The sequence below is a fragment of the Apteryx rowi genome, unplaced genomic scaffold (genome assembly GCF_003343035.1).
Source record: "Apteryx rowi isolate R43461 unplaced genomic scaffold, aptRow1 scaffold_163, whole genome shotgun sequence".
NCBI classification, from domain to species: domain Eukaryota; kingdom Metazoa; phylum Chordata; class Aves; order Apterygiformes; family Apterygidae; genus Apteryx; species Apteryx rowi.
This window is the reverse complement of record NW_020447897.1, coordinates 1030471-1058008: the sequence shown is the minus strand read 5'-3', so window position 1 is coordinate 1058008 and position 27538 is coordinate 1030471. Positions and strand designations below refer to the sequence as shown.

The 27538-nt window shown below is 36.2% G+C and overlaps 1 protein-coding gene across 10 annotated transcripts in view; it reads right to left on the bottom strand.

Annotated features, from left to right (window-relative positions):
• The window catches only part of SMARCA2 (SWI/SNF related, matrix associated, actin dependent regulator of chromatin, subfamily a, member 2), a 124087-nt gene that overhangs the window by 36793 nt on the left and 59756 nt on the right, over positions 1 to 27538 (bottom strand). For 8 of the 10 annotated variants that reach the window (XM_026059983.1, XM_026059980.1, XM_026059974.1 and 5 more), the window contains 8 exons: positions 25150 to 25257; positions 22553 to 22639; positions 21589 to 21635; positions 17503 to 17669; positions 14985 to 15148; positions 12637 to 12864; positions 9404 to 9481; positions 2735 to 2953 (listed from right to left, as the gene is read on the bottom strand). In XM_026059983.1, coding sequence (XP_025915768.1) covers positions 2735 to 2953; positions 9404 to 9481; positions 12637 to 12864; positions 14985 to 15148; positions 17503 to 17669; positions 21589 to 21635; positions 22553 to 22639; positions 25150 to 25257 — 1098 coding nt within the window. Of the gene's footprint in view, positions 1 to 62; positions 510 to 2734; positions 2954 to 9403; positions 9482 to 12636; positions 12865 to 14984; positions 15149 to 17502; positions 17670 to 21588; positions 21636 to 22552; positions 22640 to 25149; positions 25258 to 27538 lie in introns of those variants that run through there. The other 2 variants (XM_026059981.1, XM_026059984.1) reach the window with 2 other exon arrangements.

Below are 27538 nucleotides of genomic sequence, written 5' to 3'. Positions count from 1 at the left end.
TGAGCAGGGGGGTTGGACTAGATGATCTCCAGAGGTCCCTTCCAACCTCAGTGATTCTGTGATTCTGTGATTCTGATTCTGTGATAGAAGTGCCTAAAATGCACTGTAGAGAGAAGTGACTTAGCCTTAACTTAGCTAATTAGAGAACATGCTTAACATCTCAATAGTGGAAGAGGAGGGAAACTGCAGCAGGAAAACAAGAAACATTGAAAAAGTAGTACTACATGTTGCATCTTAACTTTAGCAAGGTTTATGACCTCATCTCACACAACAGTCACAAACAAACAATGAAAACACGGACTAGATAAAATTATTATCAGGTACATGGTAGACTGGTCAGAAATTATATTCAGAACAATTACTTAATGGTGCTTTATCAAATGGAAGGTTGTGGAAGTAATGTTCCATGAAGTCCAGTGCTATTCAGTCTTTTTGGTGATCTGGAAGATGGAAAAGAAAGTATGCCTACTAAAGCTGCAAAGAACACCAACCTGATAGCACAAGAAGACCTGAGGACAAGCAAAAAATTCAAAATTATTTTGTTGAACTGGTACTGTAAACTTGGAAAACCTAGATATTTTTCAACAAGGACATATGCTAAATCCTCTTATAAGGAAGGAAGATCAACAGTACAAAACAGGATATCAAACAACTGGGCAGGGAGCAGATCCACAGAAAAGGATTAAGAGCTTATACTGTATCTTAAATTGTACACTACACAAGTCAGTATCTTTACTGTTAAAAAAATAAAATACTGTATCAGGAGACATAAACAAGATAGAAATTATGTAAAAGAACTCCTCCTCTTTATTCAAATGAGGTTGCACCTGGAATACTGGTGTCTAGCTTTTGACCAAACCTACATAAAGACATCAGTCACATGAACAGCAGCTAGGTAAAAGCAATGAAAATAATTAAGAGATCTAGAAAACAGGATCTATGGGAAAAGACTGAATGAGCAGTGGTCGTAAACTTTAAGAAGAATTGCGTGAACAAGGAAATGGTACCGGTCTTTCACAGAATAAAGAGATGTTGTAAAAAGGAAGGGAACAGCCTGTTCTACATAACCACAGTGACTAGAACAAGTAGTAATAGGCTTAAAATCTAGCAAGGAAATTCAGATAAAATACTACAGAAAACTAAGCACTAAAATTGATTTCCTTGGGGAGTTCTAAATTCTCTGCTAGTGAAGGCCTTTAAGAACAGAACAGGTGAATATCTGTCATGAATGACATAGGATTGGTTGATCCTGCCTTGTGGTAGGAAGATGGAATAGATGACTTTTGCAGGACTGCCATTTTCTGACAGAGAAGAGCCTAACATAAGTTCTGTAACTTATCTGAGATGCAGAGTATGCAAGCTTAAGCTAACTTGTATGTTGCAATAGCCGGAGTATTTCAGTATTGAAGATAACTAGTTTAAAATGACCTTGAGTAGATGTATGCTATACTGCAAGCACTTCCACAGTAGGAAGGCATAAACCTAGGAGAATCTAGAGGCAGTTTTTGTCTCTAGGTCTTTCTTCCCCACTGACCACTTAAAAACATAAATATCAAACTCCTCCAGCCTGCTCAATTTGTTTTGATTTACAGGTGATGTATAATTCCTATCTTTATTCCCCTAAACTTTACAAACAGCAGCTGAATCTGGATCAGCTCTTCTCACAATATAGACTCACAYGGTAGTCTTACTATATTGCAACTACTCTTCTGCAACTAACATCTCTTTTGTAACTAAAGTAGGTAGGTTTTCTGTTTTCTGCCTACCTTTAGTGAGGTGTACACATAAACTGCATTGTATATTAATTTGATGCAAGTCTGTGATTATTCTCCCACAGCAGAATATAGTCTGTCAAATCATGTAGACTAGTTTTACACATGCAGTACTGTATTAATACGTTTTGAAAATCATAATGTAGTAAGACATTACAAAATTTCCTGGTTTTGAAAAGACTTTGCAATAACCAATCCTCATCCCCTTACTACCCCTGCTATTACCATTCTGAGGAGGCACATGCATTAGTATTCATTAGATGTGTATCTTTTAGGCAAAAGAATGACAAGGATGAGTGACAAGTGCAACAAAATCACAGATGCAGTGTGAACAAGTTTTGAATCTTTACTTTCAGGTCTGGAATTTTAGTAACACGTTTATCAAGGTTTTTTATCTCAGCAAAGTAAAGAAATGCTCAGGCAATTGGAAATGAAAAAGCATGAGAAAGTGAGAAAGAGACTTATGTAAAAGTTTCCAAACTTTTAAAACGCTTAATTGTGTGTGTGTGCGTGCGTGTGTGTGTGTGTGTTTTAGGTAGCTGCAGCAGAGAAAGTTGTAATATACACTGATCACTGGTTTGCTCTACTATAAAAAAACTTGTGTATCTTAAAGATAAGACTTACTAAATAACATCTAAAAACATAAAGGTGAATTATATCAAGAACCACGGCAAAAGAATAGTTGCAAAAGAAGGAATCACAGTTCTGATTCAGCATCTACCAACCATAACTTGTTTCAGCAGCATAGCTTTAAATTTTAACTTCTGCCTTGAATACAGTTGTAAAAGCTGAAATATAAGAATATGTGGGCCTTAGCTGTTACACGGTCCTTTCCCTCGTGCAACTGTGCAGTCTTCAATGAGTTAAAAAAAAACCCAAAACCGAAAACCCCAAAAAACAAAAAAAAATGCCCACCAAATAAATAACTATCAAATGTAAAAAAGAAAAAAAGCAGCACCTACCCGCAGCCACTGTTTTTCTGTGAGAGCATCACTATAGTCCACATCCCTGCGTTGACGGGACCCTCTTCCAAATATTTTCTCTTCCTCTTCTTCACACGTGAGTCTTTCAACTTCAGCATCATCCTTAATAATCCAGGATGGCAATTCATCCTCTTCCATCAAGCGGGGCTTCCGCTTCGGGTTTCTGGCATCCTCCCTACGACGGTCCATGTCCATGCGCTGCAATGGCAGTTGGGACACAACAGTTGTAAGGGCCACTATTAAACAAACCATGGGAATTTCTGACTATTTAATTTTGCTTGACACTTCAAGTTACATCCTTTGGTGGTATTTCTCTTCCTTCAGCCCAATACTTCTAAAATGCAACTATGAAAGGGAATTTCTACACTTGACTGTTGATCTGGTCAAGTTCATGACTCCACAGTTAACTTTCACGGAAGTTACTGGGAGCACTAGATGGACAGCACCTAAATAAAACAGATCAGGTTATGAAAATGCAGGGGTGGCTGTTGATTAAACAACTGTTTACCTTCTTGCACAATTTTTATGGTTTCTTCGTATTCATAAATGTGATCTGCAAATATTAAGCATTTCCTGGCAACATGCCCATATGTTATTATTATGTAATTAAAAAGAGTAACTGAAAACACACTAGTTATGGGAGTCTGAGTATTGGAAGAAAGAATTCTGAAAGCTCGTATTAGAAAAAAGTAATCAAGAGACAGAGGAAAGCTTGCCTATGCAGTGCCAGAAAACCAACCAGCTTAAACACTGATTGGTTACTGACCTTCCTGCTATATTACGGATAAATCAAAACACATACAAAAATATCAGATAAGATTAGATACAGTGTTAAAAATATGAGAAGGATAATGCTGTATTAAGACTCCTCTAAGAGATAACTGAAATAGTCATGTAAATTAATTTCAAGTTTGGTGAGCAATTACTCCATAAAAAAAGGCATGGATACTCAAGACACATTCTCACAATGACTGTAGACACATCAGTGAAATGCTTTTAGTTCCCCCAGAACAGAAAAGCAGAATGTGAGACATGAGACTATGCAGGTCCAACTAAGTTCAAGAACCAATGGTAAACATACATGTTTTTTTCGCATCCTTCAGTACCTCAGACAACGATGAAGCCTTCTGTTTTTATAGTGGCCTCCTGTATTTCACCTTTTAAAGAACACCTCATTCAAACTGGACGCATACATGGTCTGGTTTATTGGCATCTTGGCTACCAGCAAGTTGCACTCAGACAAGACCCAAATGAGAAATATTTCTTTACTATTTAGTAGAGAACTTCAGTGAAGTATTTGATGTCCAAAAACTGAACTCTGAAAGTCTTCATTTTTTCCCTGATGACCATGTTTCTAATTCTAAGACAATGACCGGAAACTAAGGTAGTATATTTTAATTGCTGTCTTCTGAAAGCAAAGTGCTTAACAAGGAAATTAAAGCCACTCCCAATCAAGCAGAGTTGTAAGAGATACAAATAGTCATTTGGTTTTCCTCAAGATACTGTTCAAACCCCTTTTATCTCTGGGAAAGCTCTGGTCCCATCTTTCCATGTATTAGCGAAACTTGTATTTGCAAAGCTGTCTATCTTATTTTATTGTAACTAATATAATTATTATGTTTACAGTATCCTCAATGAGGCCTAAATACCAGAAATCAAAAAGCACTATGCCACAAATGGTTACCTACAATTAAAGAACACAGCTGATGGCAAAATCATGGCATAAAACTTTGTTTCAAAAAAAAAAAAAATCACACAGTACTGCTGAGCTCTGAGTAGTTATCTTGATCTTTCTAAAGGACAACTACAATAGTCCTTAAAACAAAAAAAAAACCAAAACACTTAGTTTAAAACCACTGATTTATACAGTGAATTGCTGCTGCATTGTCATTTTGGATCCTAGAAGAAAAAATATACTAGCATAGATGAAGTGTTGTCTCCCATATTGGTGGGAGGCCTAAAACAGCACTTCCATGGCAGTTTTTATATCAGAAATCTTTTAAGTTAGTATAACTTAAAAAGAAACATTAAAAATGATTTCAAAGTTTTCCTTCTTATTTATTAATTTTAACAGTAAAAGTAACATTCATTGAAGCACGCTATTAAGAAATTATGAAAGAGCTGTACAAATCACATTGAAACAGTCACTTCTCACTCTGGATCTTGCCTACACTTGTTTAGAACGTGAGAAAAAACTGGAAGTGACTATTTGCAATGAGCAGAAAAGTAAGACAATGTGAGATCTGGGGCTATCTAAAGTTTTTACGTATTAATTATTACCACATAATGCAGAGATATCACATCACTGGTGAAAGGCAAAAAGTAGATAAAATACTGGAATTAGGGGAAACAATATCAGTCAGAATGTACAACAGTGAATGGGAAGACGACCACGTCAAACCAGACAGAAATTTTTTGCTACCCCCTTGTTGTTTTAGCTTCTAAACTCAAAGTCGTATGTCACTGTTTTCTGAACTACCTGCAGCAGGAAAAGTAAAAACTGAAAAAATTCTTACTTCCTTAAAGTTCTTTTCTCTTCTTGCCACAGAAATTTTAAATTCTGGTAAACTGGAAGAATCTGAAGGAACAAGCCTATCTATGAGGATGTTATTGGAGGCAGTGTAAAAAGCCTTACTGAAGTAGAGATAAAAAACACCCACTGCTTTCCCCTTATCCACTTAGCCAGCCATCTCATTGTAGAAGGCAATCAGATTGGTTAGGCATGATTTCCCCTTTGTAAATCCACGATGACTTTTCTCAGTCACTCCCTTGTCCTTCATGTGTCTGGAAATGGTTTCCAGGATTACTTGCTCCACCACCTTCAGGTGATGTGAGGCTGACCAGCCTGTAGTTCCTCAGATCCTCCTTCTTGCCCTTCTTGAAGGGAGGAGTGACACTTGCTTCCTTCCACTCCTCAGGAACCTCTTCTGATAGCCGTGACCTTTCACAGATAATGGAGAGTGGCCTCACAATGACATCAGCCAGCTCCCTCAGGAATCGTGGGTGCATTACATCAGGGCCCACGGACTTGCGTATGTTCAGTTTGTTTAGATGTTCCCTAACCTGATCCTCCTCCATCAAAGGTAAGCCTTCCTTGATCCAGACTTTCCCTCTGATCTCAATTGCCTGGGATATATACATACATACACGTGTACAAAATGCTCCCCAGAAGGCATTTTGGCAGCCAGAAACTTTTGTCCTTAAGAATACTGTCTTCATTAATATTAGTATCTAATGCTTTGTTTGAGAAAGAAAAATGGTGGAATATCTATATCCATACCCACCCATATGCAAAAGCTACGTTTCATTACCAGTATCAACAGCAGTAAAACCAACATCCCAAATGGATACAGCACTCCCATCTATTACCATGTCTCCAACACACAGAAAGCAATTGTCCTAATAACTTGCTGTGAAACTCTATATAACAGTACGAAGCCTAGAAACAGGCATCCTTTCTTGATGCTAACTAGGAAAATCAGGTTCAGAATGGTAGAATAATAGGAAAGACAGGCCTTAACAATAAATATGAAAGACCTATAAGGGGTCATGCTGGAATAGTCACAGGGTAGATACGGGTATACAAAGCAATACAGCTGAAAATACAACAAATGTTAAACTGTTTCAAGGGGTGAGCAGCTTGCATAAAGCATTCCAAATATTTGTACTGTGTTCATTTTAACAAAAGTGCCTGGAGAATTTCTTAAGCTGGTTATGAATCAGACTTACTACAGTTTTCCTTGTGTATGCTAGAGCAATGTATTATGGAGCAGAATGTATTCATTCAGGACACCTAAGATCAAAATAGCTCATTTTCTATGCTAATAACTCTGTTAATGTCACACTTAAAAGATTCTGATAAAAATATATTCTCAATTCTAGTTTGACAGAAATCACAAAATATTTTTCAACATATATGGTTAGACAGTGAGCAAGGAGGGGCTACTACGTATGCTATCACTGCTGAGTACAGATCAAGAGGTTCCATGATCGAGACAATCGCTTCAGCGAGAGGGCTAATTTGGTAACAAAATGCAAAATTGCCTATGAGGATCATTTCACAGACCCTTTAAGAAAGTTTCTACCTTTCTCTTTTTCATGTAGAAGTACTTTTAAGCCAAGGTCCCCAACACCACATCTGTAGAACAATTAAGAATGCAGTGCAGAGATAGGAACTCCTTAAGCATGCATCAACTGTGACAGAAAGAACACAATTCCGAGGCTCTATGGAACTGTATATTTACTCTTGTCACTGATAACAGTGCAGGGAAACATCCTCAGCCACTGTCTCAGGCTCTGCTGGCTTCTCCAGATTATGGCATGGAGCCAGCAAAAGATCACTTGTACACATCCTGTTACTGAAGAGTGTATTTAGCTCTGCACCTAAATCTCAGGACCCATGTCCAAGAAAAGTTCTAAAGCAACCACAGGACAGCTTCTTGAGGAACCAGCTTGTTCTCGTGTCTACTGTTTTGGAAATGCTTACTTTAGATAAGCAAACTACATGCTTTTACACTTCTAAGACTAGTTAAAATAATAAGTCAAAACACTACTTTTTCTTGGATATTAGTGAGTATTTCGCTGATAGTTTGCTGAATTCTGATTATATCTGTACAGCCTTAACAGAGGGAATGATGCTGCATTGATACCACTGAGGTAAAGTGAAAAATTCTTTTACATCTCTGCTTGTCTCTAGACTCAAATCTAAATGCGCAAGACTTGAGAATACAAACCTTTCGTACTCTTTAATTGGCTATATAAGACCTAGAATACGGAGAAAAAGAGAAAGAACCCTGACTGCAAAAATTATTTTTCAGACTTTCCTTTGATGAGCTCCCCGATATATAAAAAACAAATTCCTTATTAACAATTAAAATATATTTCTTAGCTATTAATATACACCTTCATTATTTCTATCTAAAATATTTTCACACTCCTTTCACAGCACATTAACTTTGCACTTTCATTTTTTATTGCCTACTATCAGCTCCTTACTCTTGCTTAGAAACCTTCAAGTAAATTAGTATGAAGAACATAAATTAATCACACACAATGCAAAGCTGTCTTCACTCTAGGCTCCTCAACTATTTTACTAATCAGCTGTTATAACCTTCAAACTTAATCTGAAAAGACAAACTTTTACAAATTTATTGAAAATAATCATAAATTCATCAACTACTTTCAACCTATGGATTAGTTCTTTCCTTCTCAGTCTGAAGCAACAACACTGAAAAGCTGTTTCCAGCAGCAAAACTGCATTCACAGAACGCTGGGTACTTCATTTTAACTGTGATTTTTGATACAAAAGCACTCACATTGATCACTATACATCTTGTACTCTCAGCTAGGGAAGATGGATATAGCTGCAGAAAATGCTATAAAATGTGCAGAAAAAAGAGGTAATGGAGACCAGAAAGGAAATATTTGGCTGTAAGTACTCTTTTTGAATTCTGGATCAAATGGTCACCTCTTGGTTTCTGTCATGCAAATCTCCTTACACCTGAATCATACTGAGGTAAAGTTTAAAAAGACAGATATCTGTGAGCACTCATTTTCAGTGCATCCTGTCTTTAGGGATTTCAGTTCTTCTCAGATAAAATTAAATAAAACTCAGCACAAAATGATTAAACTTGCAATTCAGCAATAACATAAGGCATATGGCCTTTGCCAGTTGTCCACCTTAATATTTTTGCCATACATAGAAAGGGTCCATGCACACTTGTGTAAAGGTGAAAGACAAAACCTTGAGCAGGAGATGGTGTGAGACTAAAAACTAGCATGAGACTAGTAAAAACTAGTGCTGCTAGTAATGATTGCCTCTGTGGATACTTCCTGATACACTTTCATATTCATGCACCTATGAGAGTGCCTGCATTGTTCCATCCTGCAGAACAAAGCAGCCTCTGCAGAATGAGAGGGGATGGTGACTTCCTCTCAACAACTGTTTAAGTGTTCTCCTGTGACTGTTTCAGTGATTCTTAGAGGTCCTCCAGCAATCTTCATATTGCACACTTGCTAAAAGGCAAGAGCCATGCCTACACTGACATTTTAGTAATTATTCCATCAATGTTGTAATAGCACTAATAAGAAGGGAAGCGCTAATGTAAATGAATTGCTTACATTTGAATCACTGTTACCTAGCTCTGCTTTGACAACTGTTTAACAGTTCTAGCAGTAGAGATGCAGCTAACTGTGCCCTGGACAAAATTATCACAAACCCAACCTAATTCCCAAAGAAAACAGCACCATCAGTCTACTATCTTACTATCATGCTAAGTTCCTGTAGTTGTCCTTGACAACAGCACAGCACAAAAGTGAGAAGAAACATTACAAAAAAWAAAAGTATGATGTCAAAGTAGCAAGCCAAACAGTAACTACCAGTTTTTCACTGTCTAAATTCCTCAAGTCATCTCAGAGTCTTCCTCTGGAGTGGCACTGTTCCACTATGCTGTCTGCAAGGCTCTCTGAAGTCTGTGTGTCATGTGATGAACCCTCTGTTTAAATAGATTGCTCTTCTTTCCTCAGATGAACAATGTGAGTAAATGAAGCCTATTCCTCCAATACAGTTTTCCAGCATTTGAATCACAAATGGTTAATGCCTTTGTTAAAAAAATACAGATACTCTACTTATGATCATATAGCCCTTACCATGAAGAGATCAAATTCCTCCTCACGTCGAGCAATCATCTGATTCAGAGTCTCATCATCTGGAACTTCATCTTCCTCCTAGTTACACAGACGGTTAAAGACATTAGAAAGAAGAAAGCTATATCTAACCTAGAGCAACAGTCTGCATCAGGTCAATGTTGTACTGAACTTCCTTCTGTCAAGACACGTGTGAAACAGTCAGGCCAGACAAACTTTCAGAGTGCAATTCAGAAACAAGGCAAAACAGACTTCATCAAAGAGACAATTGGGACTTATTACCACCTTCATAAATTGAGAATGAGGAAATGAGCAAACATGCAACCACGAAATGCTGGTTTGTGGTTTTCCTGGGTCAAAAGCACAGTCAGTTTTCAGATCATTTTTCAGTTAAAACATATGCATTTCCGTTCTGCTTTTCTACAGTACTTCCCCAGAAATACCATTCTGCATTATGAGGTCTTTCCTGTCAAAGCAAGTAGAATGAAAACAGTCCTTTTTTTTTTTTTTTTTTTTTTTAAGGAAAAAAGGGGGGGCGGGGACAAGAAAAGCCATACATTATACTGGAAGAAATGCCTGCTGAATCCCACTTTGTCTAGACCATTATCTGCTCACAAACTGAGATGCGAATCTCTGTCTTCAGAGAGAAAGAGTTATCTCATAAGAACAAACACATTCATTGGAAAACCAAATCAGAACTCTGAATTCAGTTAAAAAAATTAGTACCGAACAGTTATGATACCCATTTTTAACATAACCAGGCTCCACAGGGTTCAGTTTCCCTCTCCAAATTATTTTGAAAGCACAAGGCATTTCAAATCTGACAACAGAACAGGTCAAGCAAAACCACAAACTACTGACTGGTTCCTACATAAAAGCCTAAAAGACCTACTGAATCTATGTATATTATACTGCTGACCTAAAGTTTTTCATGAAAACTCACATTTTCTGCTCAGTGAACTGGGAGTGTAGAATGCTGCATATAATGCCTCAAAACTCACATTCTGTTGCCTTTTATTTCCTAAATCATCAAAAGAAGCCTGTATTTATATCCACACGTGCTATTTTCCCTCCATTGATGAGATTTTTACACCGCAGAAAAAAGTGCAGTTCTTACTACTACAATTCCTAATGAATGCCTGTGCAACTTAATGTACATATAATTTAAATTTAACTGAAGCATGAAATAAGCTATGCTGCTGGCAAAATGAGAGTTAGATCTTCCCACTTCCAGTCAATGCTCCTTCAACATACAAGAAAAGGAAGTTACATAGGTAAACACATACACACAGAATAAAGAATAGAGATCTCTTTTCCATTTTTTATGATCAATGAAGCATGTTACCTCACGGAAGTTTCACAAGCTTTCCATGACCTCAAACAGTGCAACTTCTAACCTAAAAATAAAAGGGATCCCACAGCAGGAACTGCAACAGAAGAGGCTGACCATCTGTGCTTAGTCTGAATAATCATGTTGCCAAACAGGTGCCCTTGGCAGGAAAGGAATTTGTAAACACCCACAAAAATCGCCTTTATGAATGTTACTTCTATCTCGTCTGCCATACTTTCATATTACTAAAATTTATCTTTCTAAATATAACAGAGACAACCTCTTTATTGTATCTAGGTCAGTATTATTATATGTACTTTTTGTTAGGAGTCAGATTATAACACCAATGTTTGCTTTAAAGACTGGCATTGGGTTATGGCAAGAAAACCTTGACCAAATCTGTGCGTGCTTCAGGACGGCACCTCAAGTGTACTTAAGCAAAGTACAAAAAGCAGATTGCTCTAAGGTCATCTATCAAATGAAGCATGCTAAGTAAGCCTCAACTTCAGTTCTGAGTTTTTGAAGCACTTTCAAGTAAATATTTTCTAGGGCTTTGAAAAAGCATGACAGAACGTTCTAAATTTTCAAAACAAATCCAAAAGCTGCCTGAGAGAGATTTCTATTGGTTTCAAGCTAATTCACCTACTCATGTAGCCGGTGTTGGCTGGGTGAGAACTCCAGTTCTACCTCATCAAAAATGGTAGATATCAATCATCCCAGTTCAGAGCTTACCACCTAAATAGAATATCATTCCCTATAAAATAGCCAGCTTATGATACTTCTTTCATTTCTGATAAAAAATAGTAAAAGAATGATGCAAAACAACAAGTACCTTCTCTCTTAATGAGATACTACTTTTTTCTAAATGCAAAACAATGGTAAGAGTTTATACAAAGGGTTTAATTCACTGAAGAAGTAAACTCTTTGGCCTTTGAAAATTTACATGGTATAATGAAGGATATCTGTAAAACGGAGCCTGCAAAATCTGCTTTTCTTTCAGTATGCACTGTATTCAAAATCTACAAAATACACTCAGAGAAAAATTAGGCTCTGCATTCTTTCACTATACAGGATATTATTCTAAATGGGAAACAAAGTCACTGCAGAATGGAATTTTTTTTGTCCATCTTTAATATAATTGATACATTTTTCCTCTCTCTCCCTAATGCAGAATTTATCCAAACGATGAACTTCATTTACATTAAGAGAACAATCTGCAGGGACAGGCAAAAGAAGGGGCTCACCATTCCAAGACAGCAGTTCCAGAGAAAAACACAATGAAAAGACACAGACAAATCATCAGTGAATCTATAATCTCACATCCCATTATTATAAAGAAATATTTAACAGCTGTTTTGAAGAAGCTAATAGTTCCTTGAAGAGGAAGTAACCAGAATTCCAGGTTGGACACAGGACCAGTAAGAAACAGTTATATTGCTGGCTTGCCCTAAGCCCAAAGCACATAAAAGCACACCTTAAACCCAACCACAGACGCCTAAGAAGCAGCAGGGGAACAAGTTCTTTCATGATTAAACCTAGACAGTGCTAGTTACTTAGCATTTCTGAAAATCAGGCTATCACTTTGCAATGCCAGCTTTGATTCAGGAATTGTTTTACAGTCTGTTCTGGAAAAATCTTTGTTTGAAGAACAAATTTTTGCCAAACTCAGGAAAGGGTAGAATGAGTCTAAGTTAAAATACTTAATTTTACATTAAGGTCTGATCATCAACATTACAGCTATTAATATGACCAAAAGAGAGAGAAATGAAATTGTTTATTTAATAAGATGGTAAGAATATGGTAACTTATCAGATTTCAAAGGAGATGACAATCTTTGAAACTGATGAAAAATAAGAGTAAACACATCCTGAAACATCATCTTTCTGATTATTTCTAACCACCTTACCTCATTTTCTTCTTCGTGCTCCAATATGGCCTGTAGGAAAGCCCTCCTTTCGTGGCTTGAAGACTTCTGATCAAACATTCCAGCCTGAATAACTTTTTGATCCACATTCAGCTTATATTTTGCAGCAGCAAGTATCTTCTCTTCCACACTGTTCACAGTGCACAGTCGCAGGACTCGAACTTCATTCTGCTGACCAATTCTGTGAGCTCTGTCTTGGGCTTGCAAGTCCTATTAGGCAAAGAACACAGAGAGTGATTTATAAATGTGTGCTAACAGCTTACTTGTTGGATGCTGTAAAGCCAAAATTCTTTTTTGGCATAAAAGGCAAGCCTACAGCCCACCACAATTCATGTTGCTCATTCCTGATTGTCCACTTTCCCAGAAACTCATCAGACCCAGGCAGGGGGAAAACTGAAGGGGAAAAAAAACGGACATGCTTTGTGCAGTGTAAATACAGTAAGTCAAACATTTCCTGAAAGCATGTGCAGTAAGTGACTGAGAAGGGCTTAAGTATCTGTCTTTACCTTTCTACTCAAAGTTCATGGCCTTCCAAGTCAGAAAGAATCCTGAAGTAAAACAACTCTCTACTCCAGGACAAAAAGGCAACAAGATTAGTAGTATAAAATCCAGATATAAACTTGTGCATCTAAAACAAATCACTAGTTCTTTAATAAGTTAATTAAAAATTATTTGATCTGTTGCATAGGCTTTTAATTTGAATATGCTTAAACATGACCTTAAATAACATGAAACCTTTTAATTTAAAGTTCATTTTCAGAAGACTGAATCACTGAAATTCTTTTTTGATCAGGTGTTTGCACTTAGAAATAACAGATATAAAAAGCATGCTGCAGGTCAGAGGTAAAGAACTGCTTTTATATATGTAAAATCCTATCCTATTTTCTTTCAGAAAAAAAGAAAAAAAATCCCACATACTCCTAAAAATCATATGATTCTATTTCAGCACAGTCAGATAACGTAGGGCAGCTAACCTAAAAATGCTATTACAGTATTACGTTATCTCATAAAGCCACAAACTCTTTTACTAAAGGGGGAAAAAAAACAAAAAACAAAAAAAACAACTCTTCCCTCCCATAGCTCCCTCCCTCAGCACTATATACCACGTAGCTGTTGCAGCATAAAGGTATATTTGCTACTTGAATAACAGTGAAGATGAAGCTACAATATGAATTTGTTTATAAAATCATGTGAATGAACACAGGAAATGGTAAAGTGAGGAAATGAAAATTTTTATTTCTGGAAATGTTTTAAGCACAAAAAAAAGTCTCCCCTTTTAGCATATATCTCATTAAAATTTACAAATCTCTCCCATCCCAAAGAAAGGAAGACAAACTGAATGCAATAATTTAGCAATCTGCTCATTGGGTCCTCCACAAAATATTCTGTAATTTTTACTATAAGGATTTATTGCTATCCAGCTGTTGAATATGCAGTACACTGCATTAAAAGGTCTGTAAAAGTAACCTAAAGATAACCTAAAATAAAAAGACTGAAGTGCCTTCTGAGCTGATTTTAAAACCCACAAATATAATTGCTCCAAATTTCTTAAGTCTGATTTTATCCTGGTCATCATGGCACCTATGGGAGTGCTGTCTTAGAAGTTCTATATAAAACGCCTTTTAGTCTCACTTCCTTTAGCTTTGCATGTGGCAACTGACTATCATGTGCTTTGCATATATTTCCACAATAACTGAAAGCACATGTACAGCCATGTACTTCCACAGATATATAAAAAAAAAAAAGAAAGAAAAAAAAAGAACGGATTAAAACACTATGTGACAAAGACAGACTGCAATTACCTATTTTGTCTTTTTTGGCAAAGTCCAAGTGGTTTGATATCTTCTTTGCCTGGTGATCATATCCTGTACTCACTACTATCCACCTACAGCAACACTGCAAGTACAGTGTTTCAGGCCAAGACTGCTACACAAGTACTGTCACTGAGTTCTTAAGACAGGCAGTGCTCTCCATAGCCATTACTAAAATACTGCAACCTATTGAAGGCTCCAAATGGGGAGCTACTTAGTAGTACCCTAAAATTAAAGGATAAATACAGTTATACCAATGAAGCAGGTCTACAAAGCTGTAACTAAGGATTTCATTAGACTCAGGTTAAATACATACAGAGACACAAAATTACTTCACTGTTTCCAAGAAAAACTTTGCTGGATTGCAGCAGTTTGCCTTACTAACGTCTCTCAAAGCAGCACTTTATAATATACTTGGATCTGTTCCTTTCACCTCAGTCTACCTCCACCTAAGAAGCAGCCCAGAAGAGCACCATGAATTCATTGCATATTATATGAAGCTAAGTAAATAAAGATAACCTGGTGAGGATTCCAGTCACTATCAAAGATTATAACAGTGTCAGCAGCCTGGAGATTCAGGCCTAGGCCTCCAGCCCTTGTACTCAGCAAGAAGATGAAGTATTGTGACCCTGGTTCATTAAACTTCTTCAGCAGAGCAGCTCGATCCTCTGATTTTGTTGTACCTGAGAAGAAATTAAAAGCAAGATATAACAAATATGTTAACTGAAATAATCTGAACACAAAGTCAGTTATTAAAGGTACATTTGGAAGGGAAATTTTAGCTCACTTGTTCTTTGCCACTGCAGCYGTATTTTCCATAATACAGAATAAAACACTGACTATACATGTTTTGGTCAACTATCACGCCTGAGAGAAGGGCTCCTAAACGTTTCTTTTAAGAGCACTTGACATTTCAAAAGTGGACTTTAAAAAGATAAAAACATCTGTTATCCACAATTCTCTGACTCACACAAATTTCAACAGAAGTTACTACCACACACACAGTAGGGCTCCAATTTTGATTAAGGCCTTCTGGCCACTAGAGCATCTAAATATTTCTAAAAAGTATATATAGATTTACCAAAACATATTTCTTGGCCTTAAGAGTCATAATTAATATGAAAGAATTATTGAAATGTCTTATCTTAAGGGCAAAGAGGCACCGTGAGCAAGGAAGGGAAGGCAAGAAATTCAACTGTGGCAGAAACTTAGAGTTCTAAGCAAAAACAAAGTACAGCGTACTCTGGCAACTGGATGAATTTGAGGTACTTTGACAACAGTTAATATGGATCAGTCCAGTCTGGTCTGCTGCTTGCCTTAACTTTTTACATTTCTGTCTGTAAGTGAAGGCCATCAAAAGTTTGATATATTTTTTCAGGTATCCATATGCATGCAATGCAGAAAATGAAGTTCCAGTATTACACAGCCAAACTGCTGATCCACAAAAACCTAGCCCTCTAAAAAACACATGGCTTGGGTAGAAAACATGTTATGTGAGAAGACAGTTAGATAAAATCTACATATTGATTAGATTCCAGCATGGAGGGTATGCATCATCACAGAAGTGGAAAAGAAGAAAGAAAGGTTCATAACCTCATGAATTATTTGCAAAACRTTCACAAAAACAAGGAGCTGTATTTACCATATTGTGGATTGCCACAAATATTCTAGAACAAGAAAGAATTCTTTCTAAAATACATATATGTAAGGTAATTTAAAACATTTAAAATGTAATTTTATTCAGCTTTAATGGGGCAGTAAATCAGCTGCAGGCCAAAGGTGCAAAGAAGGTTTTGTAGCATGGTACTATGTGTTTCATTCAGCTCTGAAAAGACTTCCTGTAACATAGCAAGACAGTTCATATGTGTCTCAGTTTCATTACCCCATTTTACATTTAAGGATAATGGCGTCTGATGGTTACGTTCATTAATATTTGTAAAGGACAAGAATACTGCTCAGCATTAAATTTTCTTCCAAATAAAGCATGAAGCAAAGAGCTAAATTAAAATGCTCTAACAAGAACCATCAAATAAATGTCAAATAAAATGAGTTTAAGATCTATTTATTCATGCTGTTCTTTATGTTTTCCTTAAATCATTGCTTTTCTACTAGAAGGATATTCTGGCAAAATGCTGCTTGTACTGTACAATATCGTAATGTTTGAGGTAAATACAGTAAGTAAAAATAATCAATATTTAAGATTAGTACTAGACAGAGACCATTAGCATGGAGGAAGGCTGAGATGGAAACTTCTTTCAAGCCAGTTTAACCTTCAGATGAGATATGCAATTTTTAGTTGCATATTTTTGCATTTAGTTCTTTTTCTTTTTTATATCCCTCCATTATTTTTCTAAACCATCTTTCCATTCAAAGATAATAATAATAAAAAGCTTCCTGTGAAATTTAGGCAAAAATCTATAGGCTTTACCTGTCACTGAAATACAGTTATCTTGTGGAGAATAGCAATGGGACTTTAAAAAGATAAGAATGCATTAATTCTTCTGGAATCTAGCAAAAACACTGGCATTAACATCTGTAGTCAGAAGAATATTGTCAATATTGCTTGAAAAAGAAGTGATCTGTCCACAAATACCAGATCTCTAGAATATCTGCATTCCAGGATACAGACCTGAGTGTGCACCAAGACAGTTCCTATACCATGAGTTTACAGGTTAAACAGAATAAAGAAAAGACAAGATGATAGAGAAATAGTTAAAATCAACTCTACTGAGACAGGCCAAAAGCACACCCTAGTCAGTATCTTGTCTGTAGGAACTGAAAAAATTCTAGCAAGTTGCAACTTTAGGGTCTACAACTGTATCTTCATGACTGAAGCCCTAACAAATCTTCATGAGTTCTGACAGTCTTTTCCTTCATGAATTTGTCAAATCGTTTTTTGAATGTTTGTACTTTTGTATAATCACATGACAGCCCTCGTGAAGGTGCTAGGAAGAGAACCCAGGTCTCCCATTACCCAAACTAATGAAGTGTACTGCATTCTAACCTATTTTTTATCCTTTGTTTTCATTTAGCTTACCATCGAGACGCAGGTAAAGGAAATTTCGAAATGCAAAGTAGTCTTCCATAATGGTCATGAGTGATGTCATTTGACAGAAAAGAAGCACACGATGGTTAGTGGCTCGTAACTTTGGTAAAATACGATCAAGTAGCTCAAACTTCCCTGAGGCCCGATACAGTTCGGCTCTGTTGAAGAGAAAAAACACTGTAAATGCCACAATGAGCCTGCATTTAGAAGAGTTTTTAGTCATTACCATGTCAGAATATAAATAAAGGAAAATTAATTTATTTAAGGAAAACAAGACTATTAGCACTTTTCTTAAAATTGTTTATGTTCATTAAAATAAGAAGGTAAAAACCCACATGAATTATTTGTTTTCTTTTCAGAAAGATTTTTTTTTAATATAAAAACCCTGTGGACTCTGAACTACACAGAATACCTTCCTTTWTGACACCAGCATTCTGTTTCATTATTTATCAAAACAAGCATTATTGCTGAAATAGATAAGCATTTTGTCAGTCAAGACATTCACCTGCTAGTTTTGCTTTCAACTGGTATTTATTGCAGCCATAAGCTGTATTCATCAGGTACACGTTAAAATCGACACCCTTCCCATTCAACTATTCTGCACGTGAAAGTGAAGTATTCAAAACTAGGCCAATACACAGAGATAATGGGTAAGTTTGACAGGGGGTGTACTCTATAATCACATACACTTAGCAGTCCAGCACTATGTTTAGCTGGTCTGATTACTACTCTTCTCTCCTCTGTGCTACGAATTGCAAAACAGACTCATAGCATTTAGGTTTAAGCCTTAATTGAGAAAAAGAATAAGAGTAACCAGGATGACTAAGTCAGCAAGACAGTTATATGCTTTAGAAAAATAAATTTCACATAACTTTTCTCTAATCCTGACCCTGTACCATGAAAATATAATTTATCATTAGCCACTGTATACTTAGTCCAAAAGATACATGGCCTTCTGATATGCATGCACAAGTACTCAGCAACTGGCAAAACTGTTTTAGAGATAGATGGTCTAGCACACCAGTAAGAAAAAAAAAAAGTGTTATTAATACTTCAAGAAGGAGGGAATCAGGTGGAAGATATACACAACCTTTCCATCCCTTATTCAAGCTAGAAAGAATCCATTTCTAGACAGTTATACAAAGAAGTACCAAGAACAAATTGAACAAATTTAAGTCTATTTCTATTTTTATGGTATCTATGTTGTTTTAAAATAAGGGGAAAGTAACACATCAGTTAACCAACTTCTTTGCCTATTCTCCTTAGGGAGACAGAGGGTCATAAAACCTTCGCATAACATTTTTAGTACTGGTATCTCTTGCTTCAGGTATGTGTCCTGTGCCGCCTCTGCTTTCCTATAAAAGCACATAAAGGATAAAGTGATAGGGATTCTCCCTGAGTTTCTTTACAGACTGAAGCCCACAGTGCCAAGAAAATGCTGGGATAAGATGGTATAATACAAAGGCTGTCATTTGCCTCTGATCAGCAAGTAATCTAGATATGAGTACTCTTCAGGATTTTAAATGTCTTGCCATTACACCCTGTCACCCTGAGAACTTCTAACAGCGGGGAGACTGCTCAAGCAGACATCCTGATACCAACCAGTTTCTACTGAAAATCTGAAAAAACTTTTTTGACAAAGGAAAAGGAGTTTGTCTGTGCAGGTCAAGAGTTAAGAACAGTGTTGAGTTTGGAGACACAGAATGAGGGAGGCAAATATTTTTATAAAGCATTGAGAATGATATACGCACTCGGATTCAGGCTGGAAGAACACATTCTATTCTTGTTCAGAATGAGAAAATATCGGAACATTCTGCTAACTGAAATATTTTCTGAAACTTCAAAAGCAGGGAACAGTGAGACTGATCCTTAAATGGACAGGGTAGATAGGGAATAAGGCAGTAAAACATGGATGTGGATAAAATAATCATGGAAAAATTCCTCTAAAATAGTCATCTCACTTTAGCCAATGATATCCTGACAAGGCAATCTTCTATGCTTGTGTAAAGGACATTGGATGATGCTGGTGTTTCTGGTAATAGCAGTGTTCTGTCCTTTTTTCTTGGGATCTAATGTTAATTTTGCAGGAGTGCTTCTAAGGTAAAATTTTACACTTGTGTCTCACAATGTGTGCATTTTGGCAGAGACTAGCACAGTGAATATCCATTTCTCTTTATCAAAAAGGAAAAGAAACACCCACTTCATCCATCTTTCAGAGGTTGAGACCCAAAAACCAACCTCTGAATTCCCCTTTAATCTAATATAATAGGAATTATATAAATTAAATGTAATACAATGAATGTCTGAGCAGCAAACCTTAGTCAATTTTCAGAATGAGCAAATGATAAAAGTTGGCCTGTGTGAAATCCATCACAAGAGAGCCTTGCAGAGGAGAATTCTCAATTAGTACAGCTAGATATAATCAGCTGACCCAAAGAGCTGTGCAAAAGTAGCAAGAAAACTTTGAAAGGCTTTCAAATTTACTACATGGCACGTATTAAATGTTCAGAAGCTCATCTTTCAGGTTTTGTCTCATTGGTCTGGATTAGCAAAAGGATGGAGAGTTGTACATGACATTATATAGGCACATTATATAGGATAAAGGCACAATCATAGTTGTACAGAAACTGCTATCGAGAACTCCCACCTTATGTTTCAAGCATGAGAGCTTTCATTAAGATCTACTTTTACATATACTCTAATAGTCTTTTTAATGTCTACACCTTAGGGAAAAAGCAGGTGTTAAAAAAACTGAACAAATGACAGAAGACTTTTTGCTGAGAGATCTTAAAATCCAGCCATTGTTTATGAAAATGATTGACATTACTACATTACTTTGAACTATTAAGAACTGGGTATAAATATACACTGAAGTTTCATCTTAAGCATATTAATTACTTTTGATAACATTTAATCTAATTGTAACAAGTTGCTGGAGTAAATAAATATGTATTCCAGTTAAAAGTTACCCAGAAACCATTAAATAAGCAGAAGATTATTAATAGTTCACCAGTAAATAAATAATTTTGTTATGACAATGTTTATTTAAATTGCTCACAAAAGAGAGAAATTTACAGGTGAATAGGTATCATTAACTGAGAGTGTTTTAAGAAAACATTCTTCCACGTCATTACAACACCATATTAAGGCTTGAGGGAAATCAGTCCTAATACAGTATTTACAAAAGTTCTGAGAACAAAGAAACTGAAAAGGTTCCACTAGAGAAAGTTCGCTAGCACTTCACTAATTTGTAAAATAATAAAGGGAAAGAGGAGATGAAGGAAAATCGGGGAATGGCATTGTAAAGAATTATAATAAAGAAATACGAAAAAAGAAAACACCAAGAACCTCTGCAATGAAGGCTGGATAACATTCTGTAGCTGGGCACAGGTGTTAAGCTTGTCCCTAATCTAGCATGTATTGGTGTACTTTTAGCAATAAATCAGTATTTTAAAAATAATAAACCTGCATATAACTCATATAATTTATCTTTATGTGGTGGGAAAGGAAGAAGAAAAAAGGCTTTTGCCACAATAAGGGAAAAACTTTCTGTAAAACCAGAAATACTTCTTCCATGTTCAGTCCAATTCCGAGAACRACATTTTCTGTGAAAAAGTATCCTATATACAAATCACTTGTCTGATGTTGATGAAAATCACTCAGAACCATCTTCCCAAGTTCTCCTAACCATTATCTGCTTTAGCTGAATGCTAATGCAAGACTCCTTCACATCAGTCAGAAAAACAACTTTTTTGCTCAGAAACTAGCAATGCAACATAGATCCAGCATCATTCAAAGGGAGAATCCAGATGATCCTCATTAACCCCAAGGATAATAACAGCATTAAGTTGCTAATTTAGAGGAAATATTCCTTCAAGTAAGAGGCACCCTCTTAGACTGGAGGACTATAGCAATAGCTTTAAATTGACTAGGATCCTTTTAAAGTCCCATTTCTAGGACTGATTACATTTATTTTAGGAACTGCTTAAATTTGGTAGCATGCATCTTCTAGAAACAGTATGTGATATAGTAATTTCAACAGAACATATATAAACAAGAAGAAAAAATAAGAGTTACCCATTGATGACACCATTTGAGTAGCCTAGATGTTCAGCAAAGGACTCCTGTAGAGTTATAAACAATAAACAGATTATTGGAGATAGACTATACAGTGGCCAATGATTACACATCCTTTCATCAGCTAAATACATGACTGTTGAGGTTTGAGTTCCATTACACTCACATCCTTGGAATCTGCCTTATAGCACTAGTGCTTTGCTTAACATTTTCCTGTATAATTTGAAATTCTTTGTTTACAGGAGTAACTTCTGTCAGCATGCATTTTACTAGATTAAAAATACTGTAGAACCTAATTAATTCATACTAATTACTGGAAGATCCATTTGCAAATTACTGAATTCCATGAATTAACATGTAACAGAACAAAAACTACAATGATAATATATCACAGGAGGTACTTGTCCATTTACTCATGAACTGTACATTTTATATACTTACAACACATTTCCAGATATATTCATGTATTTATAAACATTAGGTTCTAATGAGTAATGCTATACAGATAACACATTTTTGCTAAAAAAAAAAGTAGATATTCTAAAAGATCAGCAGTCTGCTAGTCAGCAAGATTCTACTACACAGAATTTTGAAATAATATCTCTCTTTCAAAAATTAGGTTTAAGTACAGGTTTATAACTATCAACAGGTAGTAGAAAGTTGCTCTGGAATATCTTAAATCCAAAAAGCCTCCCTTTCTAAAGATAGTGCCTCCAAAAGAATAAACGCTTTAAAAATAAACTCCAGATTAATAATAAAAATCTGGTGGCAGCTCCATTTCCTCCTTAACATAAAGGACTGAAATTAGTACATTTTTCAAATGCCTCATTTCCAGCACAAATGATATAGACAGAGATGTTCCCTGCCACATACAGAAATCACAACACTGGTTTTCTATTATGCTAGCCATCTTGAAAAAAAAAAAAAAAAAAAAAATTCTTACAATTAAACATGGCAGTCTTACCTCAATGTGCTGAAACATGTATGGGTGGTTGCATATCTTTCTCAATTGCATGATAGTGTTCATAAGAGTCTTTGCCCCACCTTTTCCCTATGGGAATAAACAATGCAAATTCAATGAATCTACTTTCCTAGTTTACGAATGAAACTTTTGAAAGACATTTTTATATGAAGGCATAAAAATACTTCTGCAACAAACCAGAATACCAGAAGCTGTAAAATACAGTGCTGCTATTTGCTGTACAAATTCACCTAGCATGAGGATGATCCATAAAGAAAAAGAATATGTAGACCTGCTAAGTGCAAGGTATCTCATATCTATCGTAGTCATTGTGGGAAGAAGTGCAACTGCTGTCCTGCTTACTGCATATTTAAACAGCTTAGTATGAAGCCATACAAATTGCACTGGGTCTAAATACTGCTAGCAAGGAATAATACTAGCCAGATGCTTTTCAAATCTCCAGTATCTTCTCCTGGCGGTTAACTGAATACATGGGATTCTCTTTCCAGGACAAGTAAAACACAGGGCTCTAGTCAGCTAGAAATGACCACGCCACATGAGTCATCTTGATATTTAACAATGAATAATCTCAAAACTTACTCTATAATGAAGCCAATTTGGAAACAGGATAGACTTCGACAATAGTCAATTCAGATATAAGAAACCATGCCATCTTTAAAACAACAAACATTACTAGGTGTTTGACCAGTGTTCGCCAAAGTTAATAAGATATGGCATTACCAAACCTGAGTCTGCTAGTGGTAATTAGATTGCAACCATAAAGCTTAGTCTCTTTCAGGTGCCATTTTGATTTGTTGTAACTTTAGGAAATTGTAGTTAGAGCAGCTGCAATTTTCCAAGGTTACTGTATTTGACTCATTCAAATTTATTTTTAAAATCTCAGCCAATACAATTCAGCAATTTCTAAGAGTAAAACTAGGGAAAAATACACACATACATGACATACATTTTGTCATGTTATATGCTAGCAATATTTTATTCTTCTCTGCAAAGTACTGCCAAATCTTAACTTTTAGAGCAGGGTGTTTACATTTGAAGAGGGGAATCTACACATCTAAATCTTGTTTTTCTTTTCAAAATCCTTTCCAATATGCTCCAAAAGGCAGTTTGCATTTGTTCAAGGGAGAATTCCTAGAGCTTTGCTGCTTACTGAATTCTCACTAGTCTCAGCTGGTTCCAGGCCAGAGTTGCAGAATGACAGGATTTTTTCCTAAGACTGTAGTTGTTGCACAGTTGAAGCCAAAAGTGCTCAGCAGCCACCACCCCCCTCTGCTGGCACCAGGTAGCATGGATAAGAGAGCCTGATGAAGCAGATACAGAAAAGAAAAAAGCCTGAAAGAAAAGAAGGTGAGAGGATGGGAAAAATTTTACACCACTAGTTGGGGGAAGGAGGTGTCCCAAAGACAGCAGAGACAATTAGGTCTGATAAAGCAAAAAGCTGGCTGGTGGAGCAAGTACGGAAAAACAGAGAGGATTCTGAGGTAGTCAGTGAGAGGGAAAAGACCAGAAAGGGAGGCAAGTGGGAGACTGGGAGGCAAAATGAAATTTGGAGGGCAAAAAGAAGGAGAGCAAACTACAAAATCATATTAAAAATACAAGAAAAGAAAGTAAATTCATGTTTACAAAGTACTCAAACTATAGGGATGAGTGTGAAAGAATATCTGATGAGAAAAGTACTGGCTTTGACCAGAGTTTGAACAACCAACAGTAGATAAAACAGTTGACTGCACAAAATAAAGAGGTTAAAATAGATAAAGATTCTGAACAGGAAATGCCACCCATTGTAGCAATTCAGTCTGCAAAAGGATGGTGGAAAAATAGTTTTTGATTATGTTGTATCATTCATACAAACATAATGCAGCCATATTAAGGACCTAGCACAAACACAAGCTGTTACACACCAGCTGTTCTGCAGTGTCTGTATGTTCTTACTCTAAGAACTCTCACGGTGAATTCAGGCTACCTCAGAGTTATTGTAATGCTATATGTGTATACACAAATAATGTGATGAATGGCAACTTGTTTTCTCCATATTAACTTAATCAAGTACCAAAGTCCCACAGTCGTGTAATCAACATTTACTTTGGCATAATCTAACATCTGACTATTTGACTTTGAATGTTATTGTTCTCTTAAAAACCTTTTTATTAGCAGATCTTATAAGGATGTATGAAAGTAGGCAAAACGCCCTAGCTGGCTGAAACAAGATTTGTGCTTAATTAATAACTCTGAAAGACAAGATGAATAACCTCCACTAGACAGTGCTGCCGCAATCACAACTACTCAGGTTCCCTAATGGATTAAACTCAGGCAAGAGAAATGTTGCTTTTTCAAGCACTGTTTGTTCTCAGAAATGCATTGTAACTATAGTGAATACAAGCAATATTTTTTCCTTGGGAATACAGAGCAAAAATTGCCATTTTTTTAAAACAAAAAGAGTATCTGACAGACAAGATTCTTTTCCCATGAGAGACATCTGCAGTAAGAACTTACTTATTAATTTTATAGTACCGAAATCATACAGCTAACATGTAATCATATTGTATTGTTTCCCAGGTGTTCTAGTCTTCCCTTTTTACCTTCTTGTCTTTCTCAGAACCATCTGTGAGAAGGATTCCCTTGGCTTGCATGTGACGGTACAGGATCTTCTGAAGAGCTGACATGTCACATTTGATCACATATTCCACCTAGTGTAAAAAACAATACATAAACAAACTGTAAAATTTTCCATGATATAATAATGTTAGTAGGATCTAACTGCAAGTTCTTTACATCCAACAACAGTAAACAAAAAACAATGTATCTTTTATCTGTATCCTAACAGCGCCTTCGATTTCTGTGAGCAGCAACTCAGCAAGCACAGCAATGAGTAGCTCAAGAGATTATCTATGAGATTCACATTTACTAAAAGACATTTGGATTCTAAAAACATGACTGCAGATTCAGTGCTGTTTTGCCACACACAAATGTTTTACTTTTTATTTCTTTCTATAATTTTAACAAAATATTTTATGTTTAATGTTTAATTGAAAAGCTTAATATGTAATTAAAAAATCCCTGAATGTTTAATAACTTGTGAACTTGTATTATGCTTGCAAAACACTATAAAAACATCAGTCATCACTGTATAGCTCGCACAAAACAAATAAGCATCCCTTACAGAGCCTAATTAGCATTTTACTTACATATGTTGGGGTGCAAAAAATGCTGTTTTCCCAATTTCAACTAGAAATAACAGGAGTTAATGAAGTGGTGTATGACCCCCAGTTCAGTTCACCATCTTGTTCAGTTTGGTAAAACTATATTTGTTACAGCAGGTATTTATTGCACACCATCTTTAAATCCAGTAACATAAACATTTCATATCCCAATTTAACATATTGTTTTCTATTACCTAATTTCCAGATTACAGCAACTGTATCTTTAATAACTGAAGTAAAATAATCACATAATAAAGACATATTAATAGCTAGAAATCTTGACAGTGGTGCTTAAAAGAAACTGTCTAATGTTTAATAAACAAACTGAATAAAAATTATCAGGTTATTTTCTACACAGAAAGACAGGAGGATGAGCTCAGAGATAAGAGAAGTGAGTATTAATTTAATGGCTTCTTTATCAGGACTTTTCAGATCAGATGGAACTGATTAACAGGCTTAGGTCAACAAGTCCATATACTAGTTTGGACTAATATTTTTTTCTAAGCAAGATATGGAAATGAATGAAACATGGCTCACTAAATAACTGTATGCAGCTTCTAAATTCTTTTCCTCCAATACCTATTAATGATTTATGAAATACAGTGTCTCTAGTTGGCAGAAATTTGAATAGCAATAAAAATTTCAGTAGTATTTACAAATCTAAATAAGTTTCATTCTCAAATCAGTGCTGTATAGGAGGGTACCATGAATCTGACCTTTGAAAGGAACAGAAAGTCACAACAGTAATAATGTTCACAACATTATAAAGATGAGAATGAAATTAAATAATCAAGTCTATCCTTTAGATACTATCACTGAGTATTTGTACAAAGAGCTCTTTGTTCATCCAGCCAGTGTTAGTCAACTCATAAACTCGCAACAATTTCATTTTTGGAATGGTTTTACCCTAGTCGACTTCAACACCAAACATTTTCCAGCCTGCCTTCAGATTTACTTTTTGATTTAGTTGCTGCTGTTTTTTTCGGAAGGGTGAAAGAAAAAGGAGATGTGGGATGGCACTACTGGAGCAAGTCCAGCGAAGGGCTACAAAGATGATTAGGGGACTGGAGCATCTCTCTTATGAGGGAAGGCTGAGAGAGCTGGGCCTGTTTAGCCTGGAGAAGAGAAGGCTGAGAGGGGATCTTATCAACGTGTACAAGTATCTGAAGGGAGGGTGTCAAGAGGATGGGRCCAGACTCTTTTCAGTGGTGCCCAGCGACAGGACGTGAGGCAACGGGCACAAACTGAAACACAGACAGTTCCATCTGAACATGAGGAAAAACTTTTTCACTGTGAGGGTGACAGAGCACTGGAACAGGTTGCCCAGAGAGGTGATGGAGTCTCCTTCTCTGGAGATATTCAAAATGCGCCTGGATGCAATCCTGCGCAACGTGCTCTAGGTGACCCTGCTTGAGCAGGGGGGTTGGACTAGATGATCTCCAGAGGTCCCTTCCAACCTCAGCGATTCTGTGATTGCAGAAGAGGATAGACTGGGGCAGGATGTGTTGCCCAAAGATTAAAAGCAGCGATCTTTCAAATCAGAAGTGAATTTTATATTCTGAGATGCAGCCACTAGTTAAAATGTAGAATTTCAAAAGAACACTTCACACAACTCAAAACTCCTAGAATGTTAACCCAGGACCAAATTCTGTTTGCTTTATAATATCAAGTAGTCCTCTGGGAGTTTACGTGAAATAATTCAGGGGGCAAAGGTTCTACGCAGCACAAGCAGGAGAGGCAGAATCTAGCTCTCAGTATATAGCCAACT